The sequence below is a fragment of the Phoca vitulina genome, unplaced genomic scaffold (assembly GCF_004348235.1).
Source record: "Phoca vitulina isolate PV1807 unplaced genomic scaffold, GSC_HSeal_1.0 scaffold9, whole genome shotgun sequence".
In the NCBI taxonomy this organism is placed as follows: Eukaryota; Metazoa; Chordata; class Mammalia; order Carnivora; family Phocidae; genus Phoca; species Phoca vitulina.
The window spans coordinates 39,210,038-39,234,529 of record NW_022589712.1 but is presented as its reverse complement, the minus strand read 5'-3'; the positions used below and the strand labels follow the sequence as shown (position 1 = coordinate 39,234,529).

The following is a 24,492-nucleotide window of genomic DNA, read 5'->3' as shown; positions in this document are numbered from 1 at the left end:
CCATACATAAGAGGATGTGATTTATGTTAACATTGTTGACTAGACTCAGGAAGATTTAGTTGTTTACAAAATCAGATTTTAATTTGAGCAGCAGGATGCCATCATTGTGACTCTTGAAAACCAAGTAGCTAGATATATAGAGAGAGTAGTACAAGAATTTAATGTATATATACTCTTTGCAAGGCTAAACAAAACTCCTCTAAACATACTGGAAAGAAATAAGCTGACATTTCAGAAAAGAGCATGCAATGACTGACATTATACATTAGGCATATAATACTATTAATATGATTCCAAACTATTTTCTAAAAAGACTATTTAATAATAAAGAAAACAAAAAGATTCCATTCTAAAGAAATGGGTATTTATAAATTTTAACCATAGTTTAAATCAACTTTTATGTCACAATATGCTTTAAGCCTCCTATTTTATTTTTGATGGTTAATGTCATTGAGTAAAACTTTCAGTTTTCACTTACAGTGGCATAGGTAGATTGGGCTTATTATCAAAGAAAAAGCCCAGCCAAAGTTCAGTATTGGAAAATAGATCTTTTCAAAGGTCATCATCATTGGTCAATTGAAGTTTATCTCCAAGTTTTCCATGAGTAAACAATTTGCTAAATATATTTATAGTGCAAGCAAATTAAAAAGGGGGACATTTAATGAAATTGTAATGATCAAAATGAAATAATTTAGTGGAGTAGAAAAATAAATATTTTAATAATTTAAGTATAAGCTTTATATTTCAAACATAATTCAATACTACTTATATTATTTTTATTACACATCTAAAAAATCTTTTAGTTTGATTTTATAATCCATCCACATATAAACATGAATTTTACATAAATGCATATACATCTGACCAAATATAGACTTTTGTTATAGTACATTTTTCTCTTTGTTTTTGCTTTCCTCCTTGCTTTGTTTATGGGTATTATTTATCATCTCACGTATTTACATATTTATATGAATATGTCCACCTTTTATAAAAGTATAGATTCTAGATTTTCACCTTTAGTTAGGAAGTTCCTCATCACTAGCTTTTTTTGTATAGTTTTCTAGGTTTTCAATCAAGACCTTTTTGTTTTATTTTTTATATTTACATCTTTAATTCATCTGGAATTTACTCTTGTATACAATATAAACAGAGATGGTATACAATATCAAAATCATTGATACTCTTCTAGATGTACGACCATGTCCAGGTATTATTCATTAAATAATCTATTTTATCTTAATTGAAATGTTATCTTTATTATATATTAAGTTATATTATTATTTACTAATATTTTTATTTATGTAATGTAATTTTTGAAAAAATATATATTTGAATCTGTTTTTAAAATTTTTTACAAAAGAATTCATCGTGCTGAGCAAAAATATGACCATTTCTGTATTGTAGATAATAATGAAAAAAAATGGAAGCAATATAAAGATCCATCATAAAGGAGTGGCTAAATAAACAATATAGTGAACTATAATACAGTAATGCAAATGCTGATGAAAATTTATATTTACTGAAAGAAAAAGGTGCTCAAGAAGTTTTTATGAAAGAAATCAAATTATAAAGCATTCCTCAAAGCATAACCTCATGTAAAATTATATTACACTATTACATCAAACATGTGAAAGAAAGTTAGAAAATCATAATATAATTATGATAAAAGTGATGGGATTGTATATTTTTCCTCTTTATACTTATTCATATTACTTTTATCCTTAGAACATACTTGTATATTTAAAAAAGAAGAACTCTGTCTTGCCAATTTCAAAGTAACTGGTTGATGAACACCTTGAATTATTAATTACATTAGAGGATTTTTAAAAAGTTGGTAAGACACAGATGAGGCAAAATTAGGAAATCAATCACTTTTCTTTTTATTCTCTCCCAGTTGACTTGTAAGTGGTTCTTTAAGAATTCACTTAACTATCTCCTCTAAATGGAATCCCTTCCTGAAAATGTTCCCACTTTGGTCGCTGGGCCATGGTATGGGCCAGTATATTACCTATGTACTATCATGATATAATGTGCACAGATCATAATTATTCTTATATAACATACATATTTCTTACTATACTACATTGAATTTTCTTTCTGTTCCCCCCCCTACTAGTCTCTATCACTACTACTTTCTACTATATCTAGGTTAAAAAAGAGGCACTCAGTCCATGATTGTTCAATGGCTGGATGCATTATAAGAAATTTTGCAAATTATTAGGACAAAATTCATAATGGAAATCCTGAAAATAACTTTTCTCATAAGTTAAAGGTGCAAAATTAATTAATTGATTAATATTGCAAGCTGAAGAGTCAAGTGTCAAACAGGAACTACAAATCATTTTACCAACAGCCTTAATTTTTATTTGTCCAGTTGATTTTGCCAATGAACAGAATGATTCCTCACATGTAATAGTTATTAAGGGTGTTCAAAAATATACTAAAGTTCAACAAGTGGTAAATAACAGGTATTCAAATTTTCAATAGGAAAGAGCTGAAAATGAGTACACCAAAGAGCAACCTAGCTAAGTTGTAGTCATGTGCCATTCTCATTATGAATTCTTTCTTAACACAGCTCCCAGCTTCAAACCAGGGCACCTCTGTTGCTTCACTTAGATGGCCTCGGGTGAGCTCTGAGTTCCTGGTAACTCCTCTCCCATATGCCCATATATGCATTTATTCCCTGTGATTTATTGAGTGCCTACCATGTGCCAAGCACTTTGCTACATTTTTGGGATCAAAAGGTGAGCAAATTTCTGGGGCGCCTGGGTGGCTCAGTCGTTAAGCGTCTGCCTTCGGCTCAGGTCATGATCCCAGGGTCCTGGGATCGAGCCCCGCATCGGGCTCCCTGCTCCACTGGAGGCCTGCTTCTCCCTCTCCCACTCCCCCTGCTTGTGTTCCCTCTCTCGCTGTGTCTCTCTCTGTCAAATAAATAAATAAAATCTTTAAAAAAAAAAAAAAGGTGAGCAAATTTCTTTATAGTCTCTGCCTTCATTGGACCAACATTAATTAGTAACAGAGATATCTATTAAATAATTATACAAACAGACAATTGCAATTATAATAAATGTTACAAAGGAGACGTATCTGCCATGTGAAAGCCTATATTGGGGCTTTAACCATGGACTGTGACAATTGAGCTGAAATCTGAGGGAGGAGTAGCAGTTGATCATCACAAGGACACCAAGTTCTTCTTTTCCTTTTTCTCAAGTACTGCGACTTTCTGGGAACAAGTTTAAATGAGTCTGGTCCCTAAGGCTTTTCATAGCATATGACAAAAGGAAAAACTGTATTAAGTGTCCCAAGCATCTAAGTGGGACCCCTGGAGTTTGAATACATGTAGGCGATCAGATCTGACCTTGAAAATGTGTTGAAATAAAAATGTGATGAAACGATGGGTGAAAGATTTTCTGTGGTCTCCAGAAAAAGTAGAGCAGGAGAACATTTTTCCTGGTTAATTCATCCCTATCCAATGGTACAGAAATGTCCCATTCTCACAATTAGGTCACTATAGAAGCTGATTTTTAGTGACATGAGTCCTGATATGATTATTATCTCCTATTTCCAGAGTGAACCACCCCTTGGGACCATGAAAATTCCTTTGCTCTATTTCTAGCTAAAGTTTCTTTTAATTAAATTATTCAAGCATTTAAATGCTGGAAGAGACTGAAATGAACTGAGTCCAAATATATTGGTCCCTGGAAGAACAAAACCTTTTATAAATAAATAAAGATATATTTCATGTTTTAACCCAGGCTCACAGGATTTAAGTCTTTAGACTAAGCCTGATTAGTAGATAGGTTTCTGACCTATTCAGCTGAGATCAGATCCTGCACTAGAGAGGGCCGTGGCAGACAGATTCTAAGATGGCCTCTGTAATATCCACCACCTGGCATTTATGCCTGCCTAACCTCCTCCTCTTGAGTGTGAACGTGTCCTGAGACTAGCTTCTAATCAGTAAGATGCAGCTAAGGGATGCATATATAATTACCTTACATAAGATCATAACATCTGACTTGCCTCCGAGACTCTCTCTCCTGCTGTTGATCATGTTGGGAAGCACCATAGCAAGAAATTAGAGACAACCTTTAGGAATTGACAGCAACCTCCGGTCAACAGGGTCTTCTAGGGACCAACAAGAAACTGAGGCCAGTTCTACCGTCACAAGGAATTGAATTCTGTCAACAACCACAGGAGCTTGGAAGGAGATTTGTTCCCCATTTACCCCTTAAGTGAGACCTCACTCCAATTGACACACCTTTGTTATTGCATGTTTTAGAGACCTTGAAGTGGAAAATCCAAGTAAGTCATGCCGGACTCCTGACACACAGAGACTGTAGGATACTACCTGCTATTTTAAGCTACTTATTTTGTGGTAATATTGTTACACAGTAACAGAAAAGTTATGTAAAGCTAATCTGAAATAACCCTGGAAAGACCCTCGTTGCCCTAGTCATTTGTACAAGTTCTTAGAGCTGGAAGAAAGAATTAAATTATTTTGGACTTTCATAATTTGTGTAAAGAACTAAAATGAAATTAGTATGTGAAAGAAAATTGAAAAGTAAAAGCTCAATGTTTTTAATAATAAGATTTTACTGTAAATTTTAAATCTGAAAAATGCAAATGCCAATAATTCGAGAATAACCAAGAGCACCAGACTGGGTAGAATAGTTACACTTTATTCATAAGACATGGGGGGAGCAGGGGAAGAACAATGAGACAATTGCCCCCGCTGTATACTCTATAAGTTAGAACATTACAATCTTTATTACATGAGAAAACAAAAATAAAATAATTTTATGTATTATTGATCATATGTATGTCTGATTCATACATGCATCTACACAGATGTATGATTCCTCGGATTTCCCACATCTTGTATTTGATCAATATAAGAGAGAAGAAATAGGTTAATATTTATGTTGTTCTGGTATGTATTAGGCAGTGTCCGGCACTTTCATATACACACCCTGTGACCTGTCATTATAAATTTTATATTGTAGATAATGAAACTGCTTTTCAGAAAAGTAACGTAAGTCACATGGTGAGTGTAGGGGAGGGCAGGAGTTTAAATCTATGACTGTCTGATCTTACGTAGTTTTTTAACGGAACATTCCCAATACACAAAGCTGAGAGTTAGGCAGTAAGCATGAGCCCAGAATCAAGGCTGGCATTCCTTCTAATTGGTTTGGTGGGTTTTGTTTTGTTTGTTTGTTTTTTTGTTTTTTGGATCAGAGAGTGCCTTTGCTTTACCCGTTAATAAAAGTTTGAAATATCACATATACATATTCTCAAAATACACTACCATTTGAAATTACCAGGTTAGAAATTAGTAGGATTAATATGATTAATTTCTGATTAAAGGCTAAAAAAATAATGTACAGCCTATGGAGAAGCATTTTCTTTTTCTTCTTGGCTCTTTCAACTTGTTAAGTCAAGAGCTTGTTAAGTCAAGAACAACGTAAGATCAGTGTTCTACAAGACAAAGGGTCACTATAAAGACAATGGTGACCTGCTATTTTCAAGCTTGAAAATAAAAGAGGAAATTGTGTCAAATCTTAACAGGAGAGATTTAGGAGAGGACATCTTGACATAAGTATTTTTAGACACAAATAACTTTCTAAGGAAAATGTTGAGTACCCTTGCATGGAAATATTTAACCATAAGAAAGATATTCATTTTCTTTGACATTTCTTATAGTAAAAGTATATTTCTGCTCAGGGACAGGAGAAAGACTAGAAGTAGTTTCCAGGCACATAATTTTATAACATGAATAACTCTTGCATTTTAACATGAAATTGTTTGAAATGACCTTGAAACCTGTTCCAACTCTATTTTCTTACAATTCCACTTCTTTTATTATCATGATATTTCTTTCTCATCATAAAAATAAAATCAATAACTGAACACAGCATAAAGGTAAAATTAGATGCACTGAGTATCAAGGGAAAGTGGTACATTTAGTGCATAATGACCAAAATTAGTGTAAAAGGCAACTGCATCCTCCTTCACTTACAAAGGTGTTGGAAAATTCCATACACTGACCAAATCTAAGGCTCATATGGTGTGCTAGCATGTGTGCTAGAAAAGAGACTCATGATTTGTAAGTGGTCAATTAATGCCAGAGTTTTCATGAGCTAAGTCCCAACCTACATTTACACTAGGAAACATTTCTAGTTCCAGTTGAAATAAACTTAGAGATTTTCCAGCAGTTGTTTGAATAAATGTATTTAAAAATATATTTGCGGGGGGTGGGAGGATGGGTTAGCCTGGTGATGGGTGTTGAGGAGGGCACGTTCTGCATGGAGCACTGGGTGTTATGCACAAACAATGAATCATGGAACACTACATCTAAAACTAATGATGTAATGTATGGGGATTAACATAACAATAAAAAATTTAAAAATATATATATATATTTGCAAGTTTTTATGCTTCCTAATTACTATAAGGAATTCAAAATTCATCATCTTAAGGAGCGAACATAACCCCTTTTAGCACTAATCAATCAATGTCATCAACATTATTAATCAACTATTTTATTCTGCTTAATAACTTCATTTATTCAGTTTAGATGCTTTTTCGCACTTAAAAATGATCAGTTATCATTAATTTGTATTTATGAAACACAAATACAAACCAAAAAAACTTTGGTTTTCCAACTCTTTTATGTTAAGCATTGAGATAGCTTGAAGTTTGTTATGGAGAGACATGTGTCCAATCACTTTGAAAGGGTCAAATCTAATATCAGATACCCAGTGAAGTTCAATAAATACAAATTAATGATAACTGATCATTTTTAAGTGCGAAAAAACATCTAAAGATCATACAATTTGTATCCATTTTAAAATCTAAGTCTTTATAAACAATCATAGAAATATCATTAAAGGGTGAAAAATTCTTTTTAGGATTTTACAGGATTGAGAGTATTTGCCACTATATAGATGTGATGAACTGGAGTCGGATGGCACACAATTAACCCAACATCATGAACACTTTTTCCTAAAAGGACTCAAACACACTGTTTAAAGAGTCAAATAAAATGCAAATAATAATAAATTATTCTTTCTTTTGTCTTCTTTCCCAGGATATCCATTGGCTTATTTATTTCAGTTGAAAAATTAGAGTCTAAAACCAAAAGCAGAATTTTTCTCTAAGCAGTCCTTAAATACCATAGTATATTCTTGAAGTGTGGTCCATGGACCAGCAGCATTCTCAGCACCCAAGAGTTGGTTAGAAATGCAGATTCTCAGACCCCTCCCCAAACCTACTGAACCAGAACCTGCCTTTTAAAAAAATTCCCAACTGATTCATATGCACATCAATTTGGAAAGGATTGGTCTAAGTTATGTATACCTCATTTCCTACCTCGAACTCTCCACCATTCATAGAACATAAGTATTACTATAGGGCAATATTTAGTTATGTTTTTAATAACCTCAGATTGATCCTTTCAATGTTAATTCAAAGATATATGATGTATAAATTTAGAAAAACAAGACACGTTTGCACAATTATTTGAGAATAAAAATGTCATTCCTAGCTGTTGACCTTAAGCTTTTATATTTAAAATAAATGTTTTAAAAAATTATTTTAATTATATTTATCAAAAAAATTCTCTACAACAATATTATACCTTTATGTGATATGCTGACCAAATAATTTCTTTTAGTGCTTCATGACAGGGTCTCATATGTTGTAGGAACTCAATATTTATTAAAATAAAAACTCTATATTCATATCTTATTCTATGCATCACAAGTCACATTTATGTATATGTCATACTTGTTTGTATGCATTTATACTAAATAAATGCTATACAAATGTTACATATTTATGATTTTTTTACCACTTACAATTTTGCTCTGTTATTGTATTATTTCCTTTCTGAAAACTTTCCTTTCATATTCATCAACAAATGTATATCTACCTGCACTTTGCCCTGTAGTGGAAACTAATGTTTTCAGGTAGAACTAAGGCAACTTTGTTTTCCTGCAAATCTAATTTTATGTTTACTTAATTCCAAGTTTCTGTTTTCTAACTTTTATTACTTCAACAATTTTAATTAATCTCATTTGTCATACCTTCCTGTATTCTACACTCTGACCACTTTTTTTCTTGAATTGGCCTTATTGGGAAGATGTTTAAGCATGAAGTTTGTGTCAGTAGTTTAAAATCTGCAGGAATTTCATGCAAGGATACTTTAGAAGTCCTAAACGAGAGAGAGAATATCTCAGAATCTGAATTTAAAAGGGAGACATATTTATTTTGTTTGAACAGCAAGCAAAGTGATCACACATTTTTTACCCACCTCAAACAGATCATGTTTAGCTGACATGACTGTGGGTTTCCATGAAATTAATCTCTGACCTGATTTTTTTTTTTTTAATGCTGCAGTGTCAGTTTTCTATTAATAGGCTCTTATCCAGCTGAAAATGTGCATAGCTTCCTGGTGTGTGCAAACCTAGGAAGGTGAAGGATACCCATTCCAAAGAAGGACAAGATGTCCTGGGCTAAGAACTAAGGGAACCTTTTAAAGAAGTTCCCTTTGTAATCATCTAGACAGTGTGGACAATATGTATTATATATTGTGTGTAGGTAACTGGATAAATATGCCAATGTTATTGATCATAGAACAAGTCACAATTTGCATTTCATAAATGCTCACAGTATTGAATGTAATCAGAATCATTGTAGAGATATTTTTTTAAAGATTTTATTTATTTTTGCAAGAGAGAGAGAGTGAGCACAAGCGGGGGGGTGGGCAGAGGGGGAAGCAGACTCCCCACTGAGAAGGGGACCCTGGGATCATGACCTGAGCCTAAGGCAGATGCTTAACTGATTGAGCCACGCAGACACCCCATTGTAGAGATATTAAGAAGGAATAAATATTGCACAAACTACAACCCTCTTTCCTAAGATTTGTAATTATCCATTGGTGACAAATACAAACCAAAACAAAGTGTCTAACTTTGCTGATTATTAAGGGGAAAATGTTACTTACTAGAAAACTCAGTTTATTGGAAGGAAAGTCAGCATACATTTCTGCAAAAAGAATAACCTAGTTAATTTTTTTTTTTTTTAAGATTTTATTTATTTATTTGACAGAGAGATAGCGAGAGCAGGAACACAAGCAGGGGGAGAGGGAGAGGGAGAAGCAGGCTTCCCGCCGAGCAGGGAGCCCCATGTGGGACTCGATCCCAGGACCCTGGGATCATGACCTGAGCCGAAGGCAGACGCTTAAGGACTGAGCCACCCAGGCACCCTAACCTAGTTAATTATTAATCTATAATTAATTGTCCCAGTAATGAGCTCTGTGACCTTGAAAACAGGGCTCCTTTTTAGCCTCAGGTCTCTCATATAAAAGGGAGACTTACTTATTTTACTTAAAAAGTGATTTATATAAAAATATTTTGGGAAAAATAAATTTGCAATTCTTCTATGTCAATTTTATATGTGCCCTCTGAAAATGTGTCTCTTAGTGTAAAAGAAAGATTTACAGTAATCAGAGAGCAGTATATTTGTTTTCTACTGCTGACATAACAAATGAACAAAAACTCAGTAGCTCAAAATAACACAAATTTATTTTCTTACAGTTCTGTGACTCGGAAGTCCAACATGGGTCTCAAGGGGCTAAAATCAATGTGTCTGCAAGGCTACATTCCTTTCTGGGGGCTGCAGAGGAGAATCAGTCTCCTTACCCTTTCCAGGTTCTACAGGCTACTGTGTTCCTTGGCTCACAGCCTCTTCCCCCATCCTTAAAGCCACTAAGTAGCCAGTAAGTCCTGACATCACATCTCCCTCTAACCACCACCAAGAACATTCTCCACTTTTAAGGACTCATGTGGTTAGATTAGGCCCACCCAGATAATCTAGGATAATCTCTCCATCTCTAGGTACTTGATTTAATCACACCTGCAAACTCCCTTTTGCCTTGTAAGATAACATATTCACAGAATCTGAGGGTTGAGGCATGGATATCCTAGAGGGTCATTTTTCTATATACTGTAACTAACATTCTATCTACTCTTTACCAATACACATTATGTGAACACTTCTCTATGCAAAGTGTTGCTTAAACCTGCTCAGTAGAGCAAAGTATTGTGTGGAGATCCTACACATTGAAATTCCCTGGTCCACAACCAGGACAATTTTTAAGCACACTAACCAAAGAAAATGCTCGTTCACATTTGCAAAATCTCCAAGTGGGGTGTAATTGAGATTTTGTTTCAGTGAGTCTTTTGACAGCAGGAATTTCTTCTTCCTCTCCCTCTTCTTCTTCTTTTCCTTCTCCTCCTTTCTTCTCCTTCTCTGTCCTTTCCTTCTCCTCCTCTGTCCTTTCCTTCTCCTCCGCCCCCTCGCACTCCTTCTCCTCCTTCTTCTACTTTTTCTTCTTTTTTTCAATGAGCATCTCTCCAGTGACTAGAATACTTTTATAATAGTCAACATTCCTTAAACATTTTTGAATAAATAAAGTATTGAATATGTGGATAAATGATTGATAAAGTTGTAGAGGTATAACAATTTTTCAATTGGCTAACATCATACTGAATATGCCTGAAGCAGTGGTACACTGAATGAGTTAACCATTAGTCAATGGGTTATATAGTGTTACAGATTTAATTTAGTAATCATGTGGAAGATGGATTAGAGGTTAGGAGATTACATGGATTCTTATGTAACACTGTAACAGTTAGTGTAACAGTTATATGTTGCTGCATAACAAAACAACCCAAAATTTAGCAGCCTGAAACAACTATAATCACTTATTTTGCTCAGAAATATGTGATTAGGTTAGAATTCAGCAGGCATGGCTTGTCTTTGCTCCACAAGTATCACCTAGGGTGGCTCATCTGGGGACTGCAGGATCCATTTTCAAGATGGCTCACTCACATGGCTGAAAAGTTGCTGCTGGCTGTTGACTAGGAGCTCAGCTGAGTTTATCAGCCAAGGACCTTGTTTCCTCTCATTATGGGCCTCACTACAGGGTGATTCAAATTTTTTACAGCATGGTTTCAAAAGTAAATTTCCCAAGACAGCAAGACAGACATGCCTGGCATTTTTATGATCTATCTTTGAAAATCATATAGTATCATTTTCATTGTATTTTATCTCTTGAGGTAATTATCACATGGGTTTCTCTGGATTCAAGAGAAGGGAAAATAGACTTCACTTCTCAGTGGAAAAAGAGTCAAGGTCACATTATAAGAAGAGCACATGAGATGGGAAATATTGCTATTGCCACTGGTGAAAAATACAGTGTGCCACATACAGGGATCCAAATATGAAATGATAGGAGCTTAAATTAAAGCAGGAACAGTGGGAATAAAGAGGAAAATATGGAATTAAGCAATGAGGAATCCAAAATTTAGAGACTGAGCAAATGGGAAAAAGATAAAACTCCATAGGGTCAGAGGAATAGTTGAATGGGAAAAAGTTAATGAGTTTCAGTATCCACATGCTGAACTCCTGGCCTCCATACACTTTCATTCAATAATATTTGTTGAACAATCTCTTTTTTATATCAGGTTATGCCGGGTCTAAATGTCTACGTTTGAGTTGCTACCTCTACAGTTTCAGATAAGGCTCATTATACATTGAGGATTACTTCTTTATCTCTGAGAAGTCCTTACTATTCCATTCCTTCCTCCCTGTTCTCCCAAATACCCATTTTATATATCTTGTGGGGATACATCAATTTCTTCTGAAAAACAAACTAAGGCATTTCTGGTAGATAGCCCTGAGGTCACACTTTCTCCATGTTTTTTGACTAGATCTCAATGATAATATATATATATATTACCCAGTCTGAGTGAGCAAGGCATCTTCTTCATGCTGAATTCACCTTTTGAACACAGAGCATAGTGCTATGAAATAAATATACATTGATGATAGAACCATAGAATGTCAAAGCTAAAAATAAGAAAAATGATCATAGCTGTATTGTTCATAAAAGCCCTTCAATTTTAAAAAATTCAAATGGATAAATAAGTTATGACATTCATGCTATCGTGCAGCAAGAATAGCATGAACTACAACTACATACAACAAAACGGGTGAGTGTTACAGAGTGTTGAATTAATGCAGCAAGACACAGAATAATGCATGCTGTGTGGTTCCATTTATGTAAAGAACAAACTTGGCCAAACTAAACTATATTGTTTATAGATGCAGAGGTCATAAAGCTATAAAACAAAGTAAGAAAATTGTTATAAAAAGAAGTCAGAATAGTTGTTCCTTGTGGAGAAATGGTTGGAGAAAAAGGAATCTTGATTGGAAAGCAAAACCAAAATGAGAGTCACTGGGTGGGCAGCAGATGGGGATATTCTTCAGAGGTGATGGAAAATATTGTTTCCTGGACTGAGTACTGGTTATGTGGATGTCAACTCCATTATTATTTAGTAAATGATATATAAATATATATGATCTATGCAGCTTTCAGTACCTATATTTTACAAAAAGTTTTTTTAATATTTTAAAAACTGTGATGACTCATAATATTGTTTTAACTCTGAACTGATGAGGTGGCTCATCTCTTGAAAACTAAGTGGGACAGTGTTATTTTTTTTTTTTAAAGATTTTGTTTATTTATTTGACAGAGAGAGACAGAGTGAGAGAGGGAACACAAGCAGGGGGAGGGGAGAGGGCGAAGCAGGCTTCCCGCTGAGCAGGGAGCCCGACGCGGGGCTCGATCCCAGGACCCTGGGATCATGACCTGAGCCGAAGGCAGACGCTTAACGACTGAGCCACCCAGGCGCCCCTGGGACAGTGTTATTAAAAAATTGCCACATTATCTAATTTATTTTCACTTAGAGTTCTTGTGCATTTTAGTTTCTAGTTCAGTGTTAGCTAACAACTTAATTCTAAGTGAGTTCCTACAAGATTGGAAAACATATTTGTCATTTTGGTAGTGTTACAAGGAATTAAAGAAACACTGGAAGTACTTTAACCAGACATATGGAGTTCAATATGTCACAATATAGGGTGTCTATGAAGTAAAGAAATATAATCCAATCTCAGGTTTATTATTTAGCTTCTGTAAAACTATATGAGGCAATTTTGCAAAGTACTGTCTTTCAGTTTACCTATCAGAGATGTTTCCACCTGGGCCTCTCTTCAAATTATGTTGTCACTTCTCAACTCATTAGCTCAAGGACACAGAAAATAAGCCATCACCTTTCACTGATTTTTCTCCAGGGGAAATTGTGTCATTCCATTTTGTTTGTGAATCTCTTTGTCTCACACTTCCTTAAAATCATCATCTTTTTTTTTCCTTTCTACTATAGAATTATAAATGCAAATTAAGAAAGCCAAATATAATTATATTTCAGGAAAGATTTCATTCTATTCCAAATAACTTTTGAATCATTGAAATAGATGGCATATTTCGTATGCTAACTCTTAGCTGATAACTTAATTGGTAACTCGTAGTGGTAACTGATTTAGTATACTAACTCTTAGTTGGTAACTGGTAACTTAGTTGGAAAATATTAAAAAAACTTTCCCACTAATCCAAATCCCTTATATTGATCTAAAAGACTCTTCTATGTAGAATTGGAAGATAAATAAGCCAGCAGTTTCTCATAGTTGAGTACTTTGATCCCACCTCCTTTGCAATGATTAGCACCTAGGCTCACCTTTATCTTAGGTTCTTGTTGGTTAACTAGGGTGTAGTTAGTATCCCCATAGGAAAATGTCTGTGGTTGTTTATGAAGTCAAAATTATGTGAGGGGTACTACTATATGCTAATTATCCTGCAGTGTCTTGGATGGACCTTTGACTAATTCTCTTGCCCCAAATGCCAATAAAGATGTCTCCCCCAGCTTTGATCTCTGGCATAGAACATGAGACCAAGATATTAACTTAGTAAAAATATATCAAATAATTGTTTGCTAAATATATTAACCTGGAATTTTTTGGACCTAGGGATGTTAGCAAAAACTTAATTCTTTGCTTTTCCTTTATGCCCCTTTTCTTTCATTTAGAGCTATCCTTCAAGTTACATATTAATTCATACTCTAGCTCTTTCATATGTGTAAATATTTTCTACATTAAACTTGAGTGATGAGAAACCAAGGAATCTATCTCATGATTTTTATATATAATTTCCTCTGTTCTTCTTTAGGCAACTTAGAACTAGCAGCCTTGTATCATATAGTTATTTATACAATTACAAATCTTTCCTTGAGGGCTAGATGAATATATATTTCACAGTTCACCCTCAGACTTAGCATAGTTACTGGCCAAAGCAAATACTTGAAATATATGTGCTTATTAAGTGAATATCTTTGAAGATGTCAACAGTTTTGCCCCTTTCCATCCATTAGTGAATGGCAGAGTGAAGGGACAAAGATAAGAATACCATGCTCCAAAACACCTGGGTATTGAGAGCCTATGTCACTCAAAGACAGGGACCCTGGCTAGATTATGGTTATAACAAGTCAATTCTAGTCACAACCTACAAAGTTTATGAATCCAGGGAGACTGGGCAGAAACTGAAGAGTAAACCTGGTCTACTTAATTCAAGAGATAAACAAAACTTCTGGTAGCTGTCAAAACTATTATTTCTAATATAACCCTTTCAGTCACTATGAGAAAAGTCTTTAGAGCATTCTGCTGACTTACTGCTTAAATCTAGCTATTTCTGCTACCCTATGTACTTCCTCATCATGTCTTCTGAACTTTGGACTAAAGATCATGTCTCTTCATCTGTTCCTTGACAAAGGCCTTTCCCTAGTATCTCAAAAACCCTCTTGCCTTGCTTCAGTGCTTAATACGGTGCCTTTATAGAACCATAGCAAGACCACTGGCCTAAACACTAGTTCTCATAGTACTTAGAAAAAGGGTGACCACAAAATTAGTTTTTAACAGTTTATTTCTCATTATTATCCTGAAGAAAGTTACTTAGTGAGTACCTGTCTGACAGTATTATTTCATTATTTGTTCATGAATTGGAAATAGCATTCCAAAAATACAAAATGAGCTCAAAGTAGAGTGGGGATCAAAAGCAGCAATGGACACACAAATACTGGGAGCATACTCACATAGGAGGGCCAGAAACTAGAGATTGTAATAAACTACAAGTTCAAAATAAATCATGAATATAAGGTATCCATCCTTTTCAATGACATAGCAGTAGAGTGCCTTAAAAAAACTAGAGTCTTTAAACCAGGATCTTTACCCAGTTTCTTAGCCTAGTAACTCTGTACCTTGATCATCCTAGGGCCTCATCCCACAGATCACTAATTCTCACCTACCACCCATCTCTTCTTGCTTCATCTCTTCATTAATCAAACCTACTCTTGATCTCCTTACTTTGGCCAGCCATTTCACCTTTTGACAATGGCATGTGCACTGCAAATCATCAGAGTGAAGAATAGGACACTCTATTACTCTAAAGTTATTTTTTAAGCAAGTTTCAATGTGTCTTCAGTGATTATATTTATGAACAATAGCATGACTTTGTCAACTAAAGCACTCATCATTCATAAATCCAAACTGGAGTTACATATTTTTATATCTGTCTAGTCTTCAGTCTAATGATTATTTTTTCTCTTTCCTGCTTGTTTTTCAATCTACTATATTAGAATCAGGGACTTTGTGTTATTCCTCTTCATGTCCCTATTGCCTGGTATTCAGCTTGGTGCATAATAAGTTCTAAAGTATTGACTACAACTGAACCTCTGACATGACCTCCTGCTGTATAAATCTAATTATAGGTTGATAATTAATACCACAGGGTGTATAATTTTGTTATATTTCAAATGGATGTATTTTGTTTGCTCACTTCTCTCTAAATGTGATGCCGAATGCTTCTGCATATTTAAATTCACAAACTTGGCATTTTACCATACTTGGTAACGTATAGATTTTATACCGTATTCTTTTCCCCCAGGCAATTATACATAAGTTAAATAAGAATAACGATGGATAAAAATAATAGCTCCAGCACTGGAGGTCAAAGAAATGTCACTTTATAATTACCATTTTGTCTTGATGTTATATCAAATGTCTACCACAAACAGAAAATTCTCTTAGTCATATGATGATTTTATTTTAATAGGCAACAATAAATTTTCCAGAGAAACCTTGCTAACAATATTTTGAAGGTCTAAATAGTGGAAATGATTCTCTCACATCCATAAGCTCATTAATGCCCTGAGTTATGTTATATTATATTATATTATATTATATTATATTATATTATATTATATTATATTATTATTATATATTATGCATATATTATATTAGGAGCTCTTTCTTTCTTTTTTCTCAATATTTCAGAAACCTGTGTCAGGGAGAGGGGGAGGATGCAGCAAATGAGTAGCAATGAGAAAACCTGTTTATAACAAGCAGGTTGCTGAACAAACATAAATTATCTGTTCTTCTAGATTAAATGACTGTATCTTTAATTTAAGTGAAGACCACATACCCCAGCCCTTGCCACAGGTACCAAACTAGGAAATATCTAAACCATACATATTTAAATGTAATATGAAGTACATCATAAGTGAGATGGACTCTGTGGTTTATGGGGGAACAGCTCATTTACATACCAAAGGATCTCTCAGAATCGTAAATTCCATGTGCTTTTGACAGCTTGACTTCAGGCACAGAGATGTGGAGATGTTTGATGTTTATAGAGCATAACTTGTACAGAGAGAAGCAGGACTTTATTCATTACACATTTGCCAAGGATATTCTTTTTAACTTCCTTTGAAGATGGAAAATACTATCTTTTCGGACCAGAAAGTTCATCTATCTCTGTTTAACCCTCACTTGGGGCAATACATGTTCATGTGACACCCAAATAAGCCCTTCCTATCAGAAATTATTCATGGCACTCTGATTTTTCAGAGAAAATGGGAATTAAGGAAAGCAAAACTTAACTTTGCTAGATTTTCCTAGAACTTTGAGTTGAAACTGAACTCCATAAGCTTGGAAGTATTGTATTATGTTAATGCATGATTTTCAGATGAAGGTTTTTCCCTAATTTGCTCTTTTTAAATGTGTTACTTTAAATAATCTGCATTTTAAAAATACATTGAACATTTCTCCAAAGGGTTTCTTTTTATTTGATGGAAGAAAAGAATAATGATTTCAACTCCATAACTGTAAAACCAAAAGCTTAACTGGAAAATCTTAACCATCTATGTATACATTCTCTTTTCAAATCGATATATTCAACCCAAAGGTCAATATAGACCACTTTAAAATTGCTTAGTTGCACTGTTTTATGTTTCTTTCATATTAAATATTGTTAACTGATTAAAAATTAATGCAAACAACATTGAAGACTTTAAGTCTCTAAGGATTCCTAAGCCCTTAGAATAATAGCTGAATAGGCTCAATTCATTTTTGCATTGTAAAAGTAGCACGGTTTTTAAGTTATAGTCACAATGATCACCAAAAACAAAAAATTAAGCTTTTAAGCTGACAAGCAGAACATCTTCCATGAGTACTGTGTTCTTAAAATGTGGTAAAAAAAAAAAAAAAAAAAGAATCACTATTACAAATAATAACAAAAGCTGCAACAAAAAGCTTCTTAATGGAATCCAGCAAGGGTTGATACTAAAAAGATGCATTTCTGTTCACTTTCACTACAGATTTTGCAGCATGGATGCTTTGCACAATTTTTAAATGTACACATAAACATAATTTGCCAAGAAGCATGATCTTGTAAAAAGTTGAAAACATTCTTCTGGCCTCTTATGAGGCTCCTCATCCCAACCCCACCCCCGCACTCCACCTCCCATCCCACCCCCGCCCCAGATAACTATGGTTAAGTAATGGAGCTGGTGCTCCAACCTGGATATCTGACCTAAACTCCACATGCTTTGTACTCCATCATGCTGCCTTTAATTATTTTAATGCTGCCTTCTTTCAGTGCTACACTACCTTTTCTCTCTGATTTTCAGTGAATTATGTCACCCACCTGCTTTTCACAATCTGCTTTTCTTCTCTTTTTCTAAATTCAACTTGAGCAGGAAAGAAGATTGAGAAGTTTTAGAATCAGACTGATCAGATTTCTGTGATATCTGCCTCTTAGCCTTTCAGAGTTTCTGTGATATTTTAAAAAGATATTCATAAAAGACTTGGTCCTTAATGCCCTGTCAATAAATATGATGTTCCTGACCACAGCATTTTTTAGAACTATTTTTTCCTTGCCTCATATTGACTTCTTAGGTTTTTAATTTCTTTTCAGGTTTTCACACGGAACATCTCAAAAAATGATGTTACTAATTAAGATGTCTAACTGATGTCACTAATACTTTTGAGAAATGAAATAAAACTAACCTCCAAATCCCCACATTATAACATATTTTTTAAAAATATCATTATTTCCTTTTCTGCTGTTACAAATGTCATGCACATTTCTGGACCCCATTGTCTAATACAAGTATATTTGGTTTCCATTTCAATAACAGACTGCTAACTTAGACAGTAATTCGCACTTACAAATAAATTTGATGGTCAGTGGATTCACTGACCCATATATATTACAAAAAGTAAATTTTTACTAAAAACATCAACTCTGTTCTTTATTTTTTACCTAGCTCTTTATTAAGGAGAGGCTTGAATATTCACAAAAGTAGACAGAATATTATAACAAAACCCTGTGTACCCATCATCAGTCCCAGTATAACCAAGTCTTGGCCAGTCCGATGTCACATACACCTCATTGATATTCCTCTCTGGTATATTATTTAGAAGCAAGTTTCAAACATTGTATCATCTCATTCATATATATTTGAGTATGTATCTCCAAATTATATAAGTAGCTTTAAAACATAGCCACAATATGGTCACCCCACTAAAGATAAAGTAATTCATTAATATCATCCGACATTCAAAATATGTCAAATTTTCAATTATTTCATTGGAATTTTTAAGGTTGTCTGAATCAGGATCTATTAATTTTACACATTATGATGGGTAACATTTCTTTCTATCTATAGGTTTCCTTGGCATCTCTTTTTGTTTCCAATAACTTCTTTGAAGGAACTGGGTTGTTTATATCATAAAGGTTCCCATAGCCTGCCTGGATTTTGCTGATTGCATGCTATGGTATAGTTTTTAACATATTCTTCATCCACCTATTTCTTGAAAATTGGAGACTGTGTTTTTTTCATTGTTTTTCTTTTATTTCTACTTATGTATTTTTCTTTTTTTGTTTTTTGTTTTTGAATCAGAAGAGTTAGTTCTAGCTATCATTTTAACGGTTGGTTAGGCTTTGAGTTATATTTTGGCAAGAGTTTGCCTTTTTGTGGCTTCTAGACTTTTATCTATGGGTTTTCACTTTGTCCCCGAGTGCTGCATAATAAAAAAAAACCTGATCTTCTCCTTAAACAACCTATGCACAAATCTTTTCATTTAACTGTGCCTCTTACAATCATGGTCCTTCTCCAAATATATTGTCTTGTCAATATCAATTTTTAAAATGTGTTCGTGGAACTAAAAATGATATTCTAGATGTAGGGTATTGCTTTTCTTGAACAGGAGAACATAATTTGGAAGTGATTAGGGCTTGAACCTAGTACTTCCTCCTCCTCCCAACCCAAGTCATCTCGACTTGGGCCAGAATAGCCACTCAGTTTTAGCAAGATAGACAGAAATACGTAGGCTGGATCTTCTCCTTCTCTTAATTTCACCATCTGTTGCTCTAGGTGACATAATTTGCGTGCATAGTTAATTAGTCTGGCTGTGAATCCTCGATCTTTTTTCTTGAGAGCAACAATTGGAGCTCATGTGCTTTACAGTCTGTTGAAGCACTGCATTGTGTAAAATAAATTACGATTTTTGCTCTACATTTTGAATATCAAATCCTTCCACAGGTTTGTTACAGAAGCAGTAAAACATGGTTGAGCTAATAGTGAGGAAACAATCCCATATATGGTATGATAAACCTTCTCTTGAATCCTGAAGTTATATAATAGTTTAGAAGTTGGGAGTTTAGAAGTTGAGAGTTTGACCTAATTTTTTTTTAATTACCCTTAACTAAGTTTTCTAGTAAATTACCAGTTAATTATATATAAGATCTTTACCAACTTGAATCTATTATGTAGAAATTTGTACTTCCCTCTATTTTGGAGATCCTTGGACCCAGAGAACACAGTTACATAGATGTTATTGTAAAGCATAATTTGACTGTATGTTAGTTACCTTGGCAATTTGAAAAAATTACAAATTTTATCAGCTTTTTAAAAAGTCTCTATCATTTCAACCAAGCTATTAAGAACTAACTATAGTTTAAAAAAATTAACTATCAAAATTACTCCAAAGGTATTTTTGCATAGTGTTGTATGCTGTCAAATAGATGCTGATTTTGGTGGTTGCAAGTTCACATGAAACTCATAAGGGGAGCTAACTTTGGCACTTGTCTAGAAATAGCCTCTGGAAAGAAGGTAGAAGGCTATTTATAGTGCTAAACCCTAGCACTCTTTGAGTTTGATCCAGTCTGTGGCCTGATCCAACTTACTCAATTTAGCATGGGCCAAATCAGAACAGTGGCCCAGGGTAGGCCCCTGTCGGCCTCTGAAGGAACAGCAGGCTAACTATTGTCTCACACAGCAAGGAGAAGTAGTCAACATGACTCAGATAGAGATCTGGATGTGAATCTTAGCTCTACTATATACAGCTGTGTGAATTCAGGCAAATCCCTAACCTCTCTAAATTTCAAGTTCCGGGCGCCTGGGTGGCTCAGTTGGTTAAGCGACTGCCTTCGGCTCAGGTCATGATCCTGGAGTCCCGGGATCGAGTCCCGCATTGGGCTCCCTGTTCAGCAGGGAGTCTGCTTCTCCCTCTGACCCTCCCCCCTCTCATGCTCTATCTCATTCTCTCTCTCAAATAAATAAATAAAATCTTTAAAATAAATAAATAAATTTCAAGTTCCTATTCTATAAATAGCAATGATAAAGGTATCTATATAACATACAGATCATATAACAAACTTTATACAGTGCTTGACATTTAATGTCTTCTCAATATATGTGAATTGTTATTATTACTATTTTTTTTAATTTTTTTATTGTTATGTTAATCCCCATACATTACATCATTAGTTTTAGATATATATTATTACTATTTTTTAGATTTCTTTTTTATTATTATGTTCAATTAGCCAATATATAGTACGTCATTAGTTTTTGATGTGAATTGTTATGATAATTGTCATTCCGATTATCTTTATAAATTCATCGTGGCCAGAATCAAAGATATTATTTCTCTAAAATCCTTTGGCTTCCAACTTGGTCCTAGTTCTACATCATCTATGGTTCTGTACCTGAAACACAATTCCATATTTAGCATTACTTCCTTTGTTCTGTCAGATGAAGTAGTCAGGCTTGGAACATGCATTGGTAATCTATGTAAAGAACTTGGTAAGGTTTATCGATGTGTCCTGCGGTTATAGTTGAATAAGCACTGAGAGAAGCCACAGGAGACATGAATTATATCTTCAGACTTCCTCTAATTATCAGTGACCATGGGGGAGTCATTTAATCTGTATCAGCCTCAGTTTTCCAACAGTGGAGGTCAGGACAGTAGACTAGAACTCTCTAAGAGGCTACTCTAGCTCTACCTTTCATAATTGCTATACAGCGTTTGCTTGCTTTGTGATAAATGGATGGGAAGAGTCATCAGTAGATGTCACAGTCTATTGATGCAGTACTTACATTTTCGTAATGTGCCCCAAAGTGGTGGCAAAAGAAATACAGCAGATGAGAGGAAACACTATTCCAGGCTAAGGGAATAACATGTACCAAAGTTCTGTACAAAAGCATACCCCTTACAAAAGACTAAAAGAAGGCTATTGAGGCTGGGACACAAAAAAGTGAGAATCATGAAGACAAAATGAAAAGTGTGTAGGAGAGAAGTGTGCCAGAAGCTCTGGATAACCCCAGAGAATGACTGAGGTGCTAACCTTAAAAATTCAGCTCTTAGTTGGCAGTCTAATTTTCATCTGAGAAATATGATTAATAAATCATTCCCGAAAAGGAAAAAAGTACATAATTGATGTTCAGATGACATAGATCCTATGAACTGCAAAGGCCAAGGAGCAGGAAATGACCCTCACTAGCTGGTGTTTTTTACCCTTTATTACTAATTCAATGATTTTTATGGGAGACTCCAAGAGGTCTTGTGAGAATCCTTTAGATACTCCACGGGGAGAAGATAGAAACAAAAGTTCTATTTCATAATCAAGAATTCTCCTGTAAAAAAATTTTATGAATCAAGTGCCAAGTTCTACAGAGAATAATCCACAAGCAAACCAAACATGATTTGGTTGTGACCTCCTGAATCGGCTGGATGCCCACACCCAGTCCACAGGGTGGGAAACACATTCATAGGTATCTTACTAACTTGTGCGGGGCTAAGCAAGCAGCTGTTAAAGATAGCTCTCTTTAAGACAAACTAAAGACCACATGACACAGAATATCTAAGGAATAGGAAAAAATGTTATTTATATTTAGTTAGCAAATTCTGAACTAAAATTGGTAAAGACTAAACCTGATATCCTCTTACAGAAAAGAAATAACACAAACTAGATCTAAGGGAGCTGGCTTCTCATCTTGGCAATGCCACAGTCTTGAGCAAGTCACCAAACATCTGAGTTACAGTTTCTATTTCTGCAAAATGGAGGTAATAATGCTGGCTTAATTGAATTGTATGAGGTTTAAATAAGTAAATAGCACAAAGTTCTGAGCAAAATACCTGATACACAGAAACCTCTCAGTAATTGTTTTTATCAATTTGGGGTGCCAGACTAAATTTCTCAGTGGAAGGTACAAGTAAGACATTTCTCCTTATAAATATTGACTGAAAATCTCCAACTCCGAAATCACTGTGTGTCCATACTAGCATCTATGCAAAGAGCCAAAACCACATGTTCTATTTTTCAGTTGTCTAATTAAAAACAGCATTCAACTTGGAAGCTGATGAGAGCACCACCTGTCTGATTTTCTTATAGCTGTCAGAAGCAAATTTTAGATCCACCTCCCAGATTTTTACCTCACTAGAACTGGATTGTGTCTGGATTCAAAATGCTTTAGTTGTTTAAAGGGTCCTTTCATTCTAAGAAATATACATATATTTTTATATTTACATATATTTTACATATTTATATATAGATGAAACAATTGCTACCGTGATCAAATAATAAAAAAAATATGTTTTAGTTATGGCATAAACCTTTTCAGAGGAAGCACTGAAACAAAATATTTACTTATTAGAAAGATAGAGTTCATCATATAGAGGTAAAAGAGACATGGAGTGTGTGAAAAGAATCAGAATTCAAATTGCTTCATTTTAAAATCATATTGATCTACATTTTGTGGATTTCTAACTTTGTCTCTGTATATCTACCAATAGTAAAAGATATACAAATTTTGTGGGAGCACTTACATCTTAAATCTTACGTATGTGTGTGTGCATATTTATACACTGAAGTTAGAAAGGAAAAACAAATTTAAGATCTCCATTTTAAAATATCATAAAGCAAAAATGCTCAAAATAATTTTTCTACATTCAAACATTAAATGCAACATTTTAAGTTCATTGTGGTCTCTATCCTTGCAAGTCTTGTAATTTTTGCAAGGTAAGATATCAGAGGTTATGTTACATGACCATAGCTATTTATAGAGGTGCGGGTGACAACTGGTACCTACTGGGGCCTTTGGCATAGCAGAGAAGAGTTTCCCATGCAAAATGCAGAGAAACCCCTTCTCTCCCCCAACACACAGATCTATCAGCCTCTCCACTCCCAAATCCACTTCTCCAATCCCGTATAGAATCATTGATCAAGACAAGTATCTAAAAGCAACATTTAAGTTGACAACTTGACTGTCAATGTCACTGTCAATTTCCACCTTTTTTTTTCTATTGGTACTATTGGAAAATGGTAGCAGTACCTTCAGCAGTGATCTCAGTCATGGTGGTTGGAGAATGGAAAAAGCAGGCGAAAAGTTCCGGTCAAGTGGCAGTTTGCAGAATACTTTAGAATTAGAGAACTCTGATAGGGGGCTCTGTGTGAAAAACGTGAAGGCTCTTCGTTTTCCTGGCTGTTTCTGCTGCCCTTTTGTTGTCCTGTTGAACTTCGTCTCTTCTCTGCAGAGTTCTCCCCCTGGAAACAACCTGAGCCCTTTCCAAGCTGTGCTTGTGGCTCAGGCAGAAGTATCAGCTTCGAACAAAAATAGCCTCATCTCCCTAGGACTCTTCAGCACTTTTTTTTTTCTTGGGGGGGGGCACTCTAGGGGAACACATACACACACACACACCAGCTCTCCAGCCCCAAAGAAAGATAGGGAAAACAACAACAACAACAACAAAATAACTAAAAAGTACTTTCTAAGCCCCCGCAGTTTCCTTAAGATAATTACAGATCTTGGGGTCTATGTCAGAAAACATGAAATAAAGAGTTGAAAGTAATCTTATCTGTGATAGCTCAGATTTATTCTTAGTGCCCTTAATGCTCAGAACATTCTTCTTCCCTTA

General features: G+C 34.6%; 1 protein-coding gene across 2 annotated transcripts in view; it reads right to left on the bottom strand.

Moving 5' to 3' along the window:
• The window catches only part of TRDN (triadin), a 365,907-nt gene extending 341,727 nt beyond the window's left edge, over positions 1–24,180 (bottom strand). For both annotated transcript variants that reach the window (XR_004299993.1, XM_032407956.1), the window contains exon 1: positions 23,910–24,180. Coding sequence is in view for 1 of the 2 variants with exons in the window: in XM_032407956.1 (XP_032263847.1) it covers positions 23,910–23,931 (22 nt within the window). In the remaining variant the exon portion in view is untranslated. The remainder of the gene's footprint in view (positions 1–23,909) is intronic.
• Between the last annotated feature and the right edge of the window lie 312 nt (positions 24,181–24,492).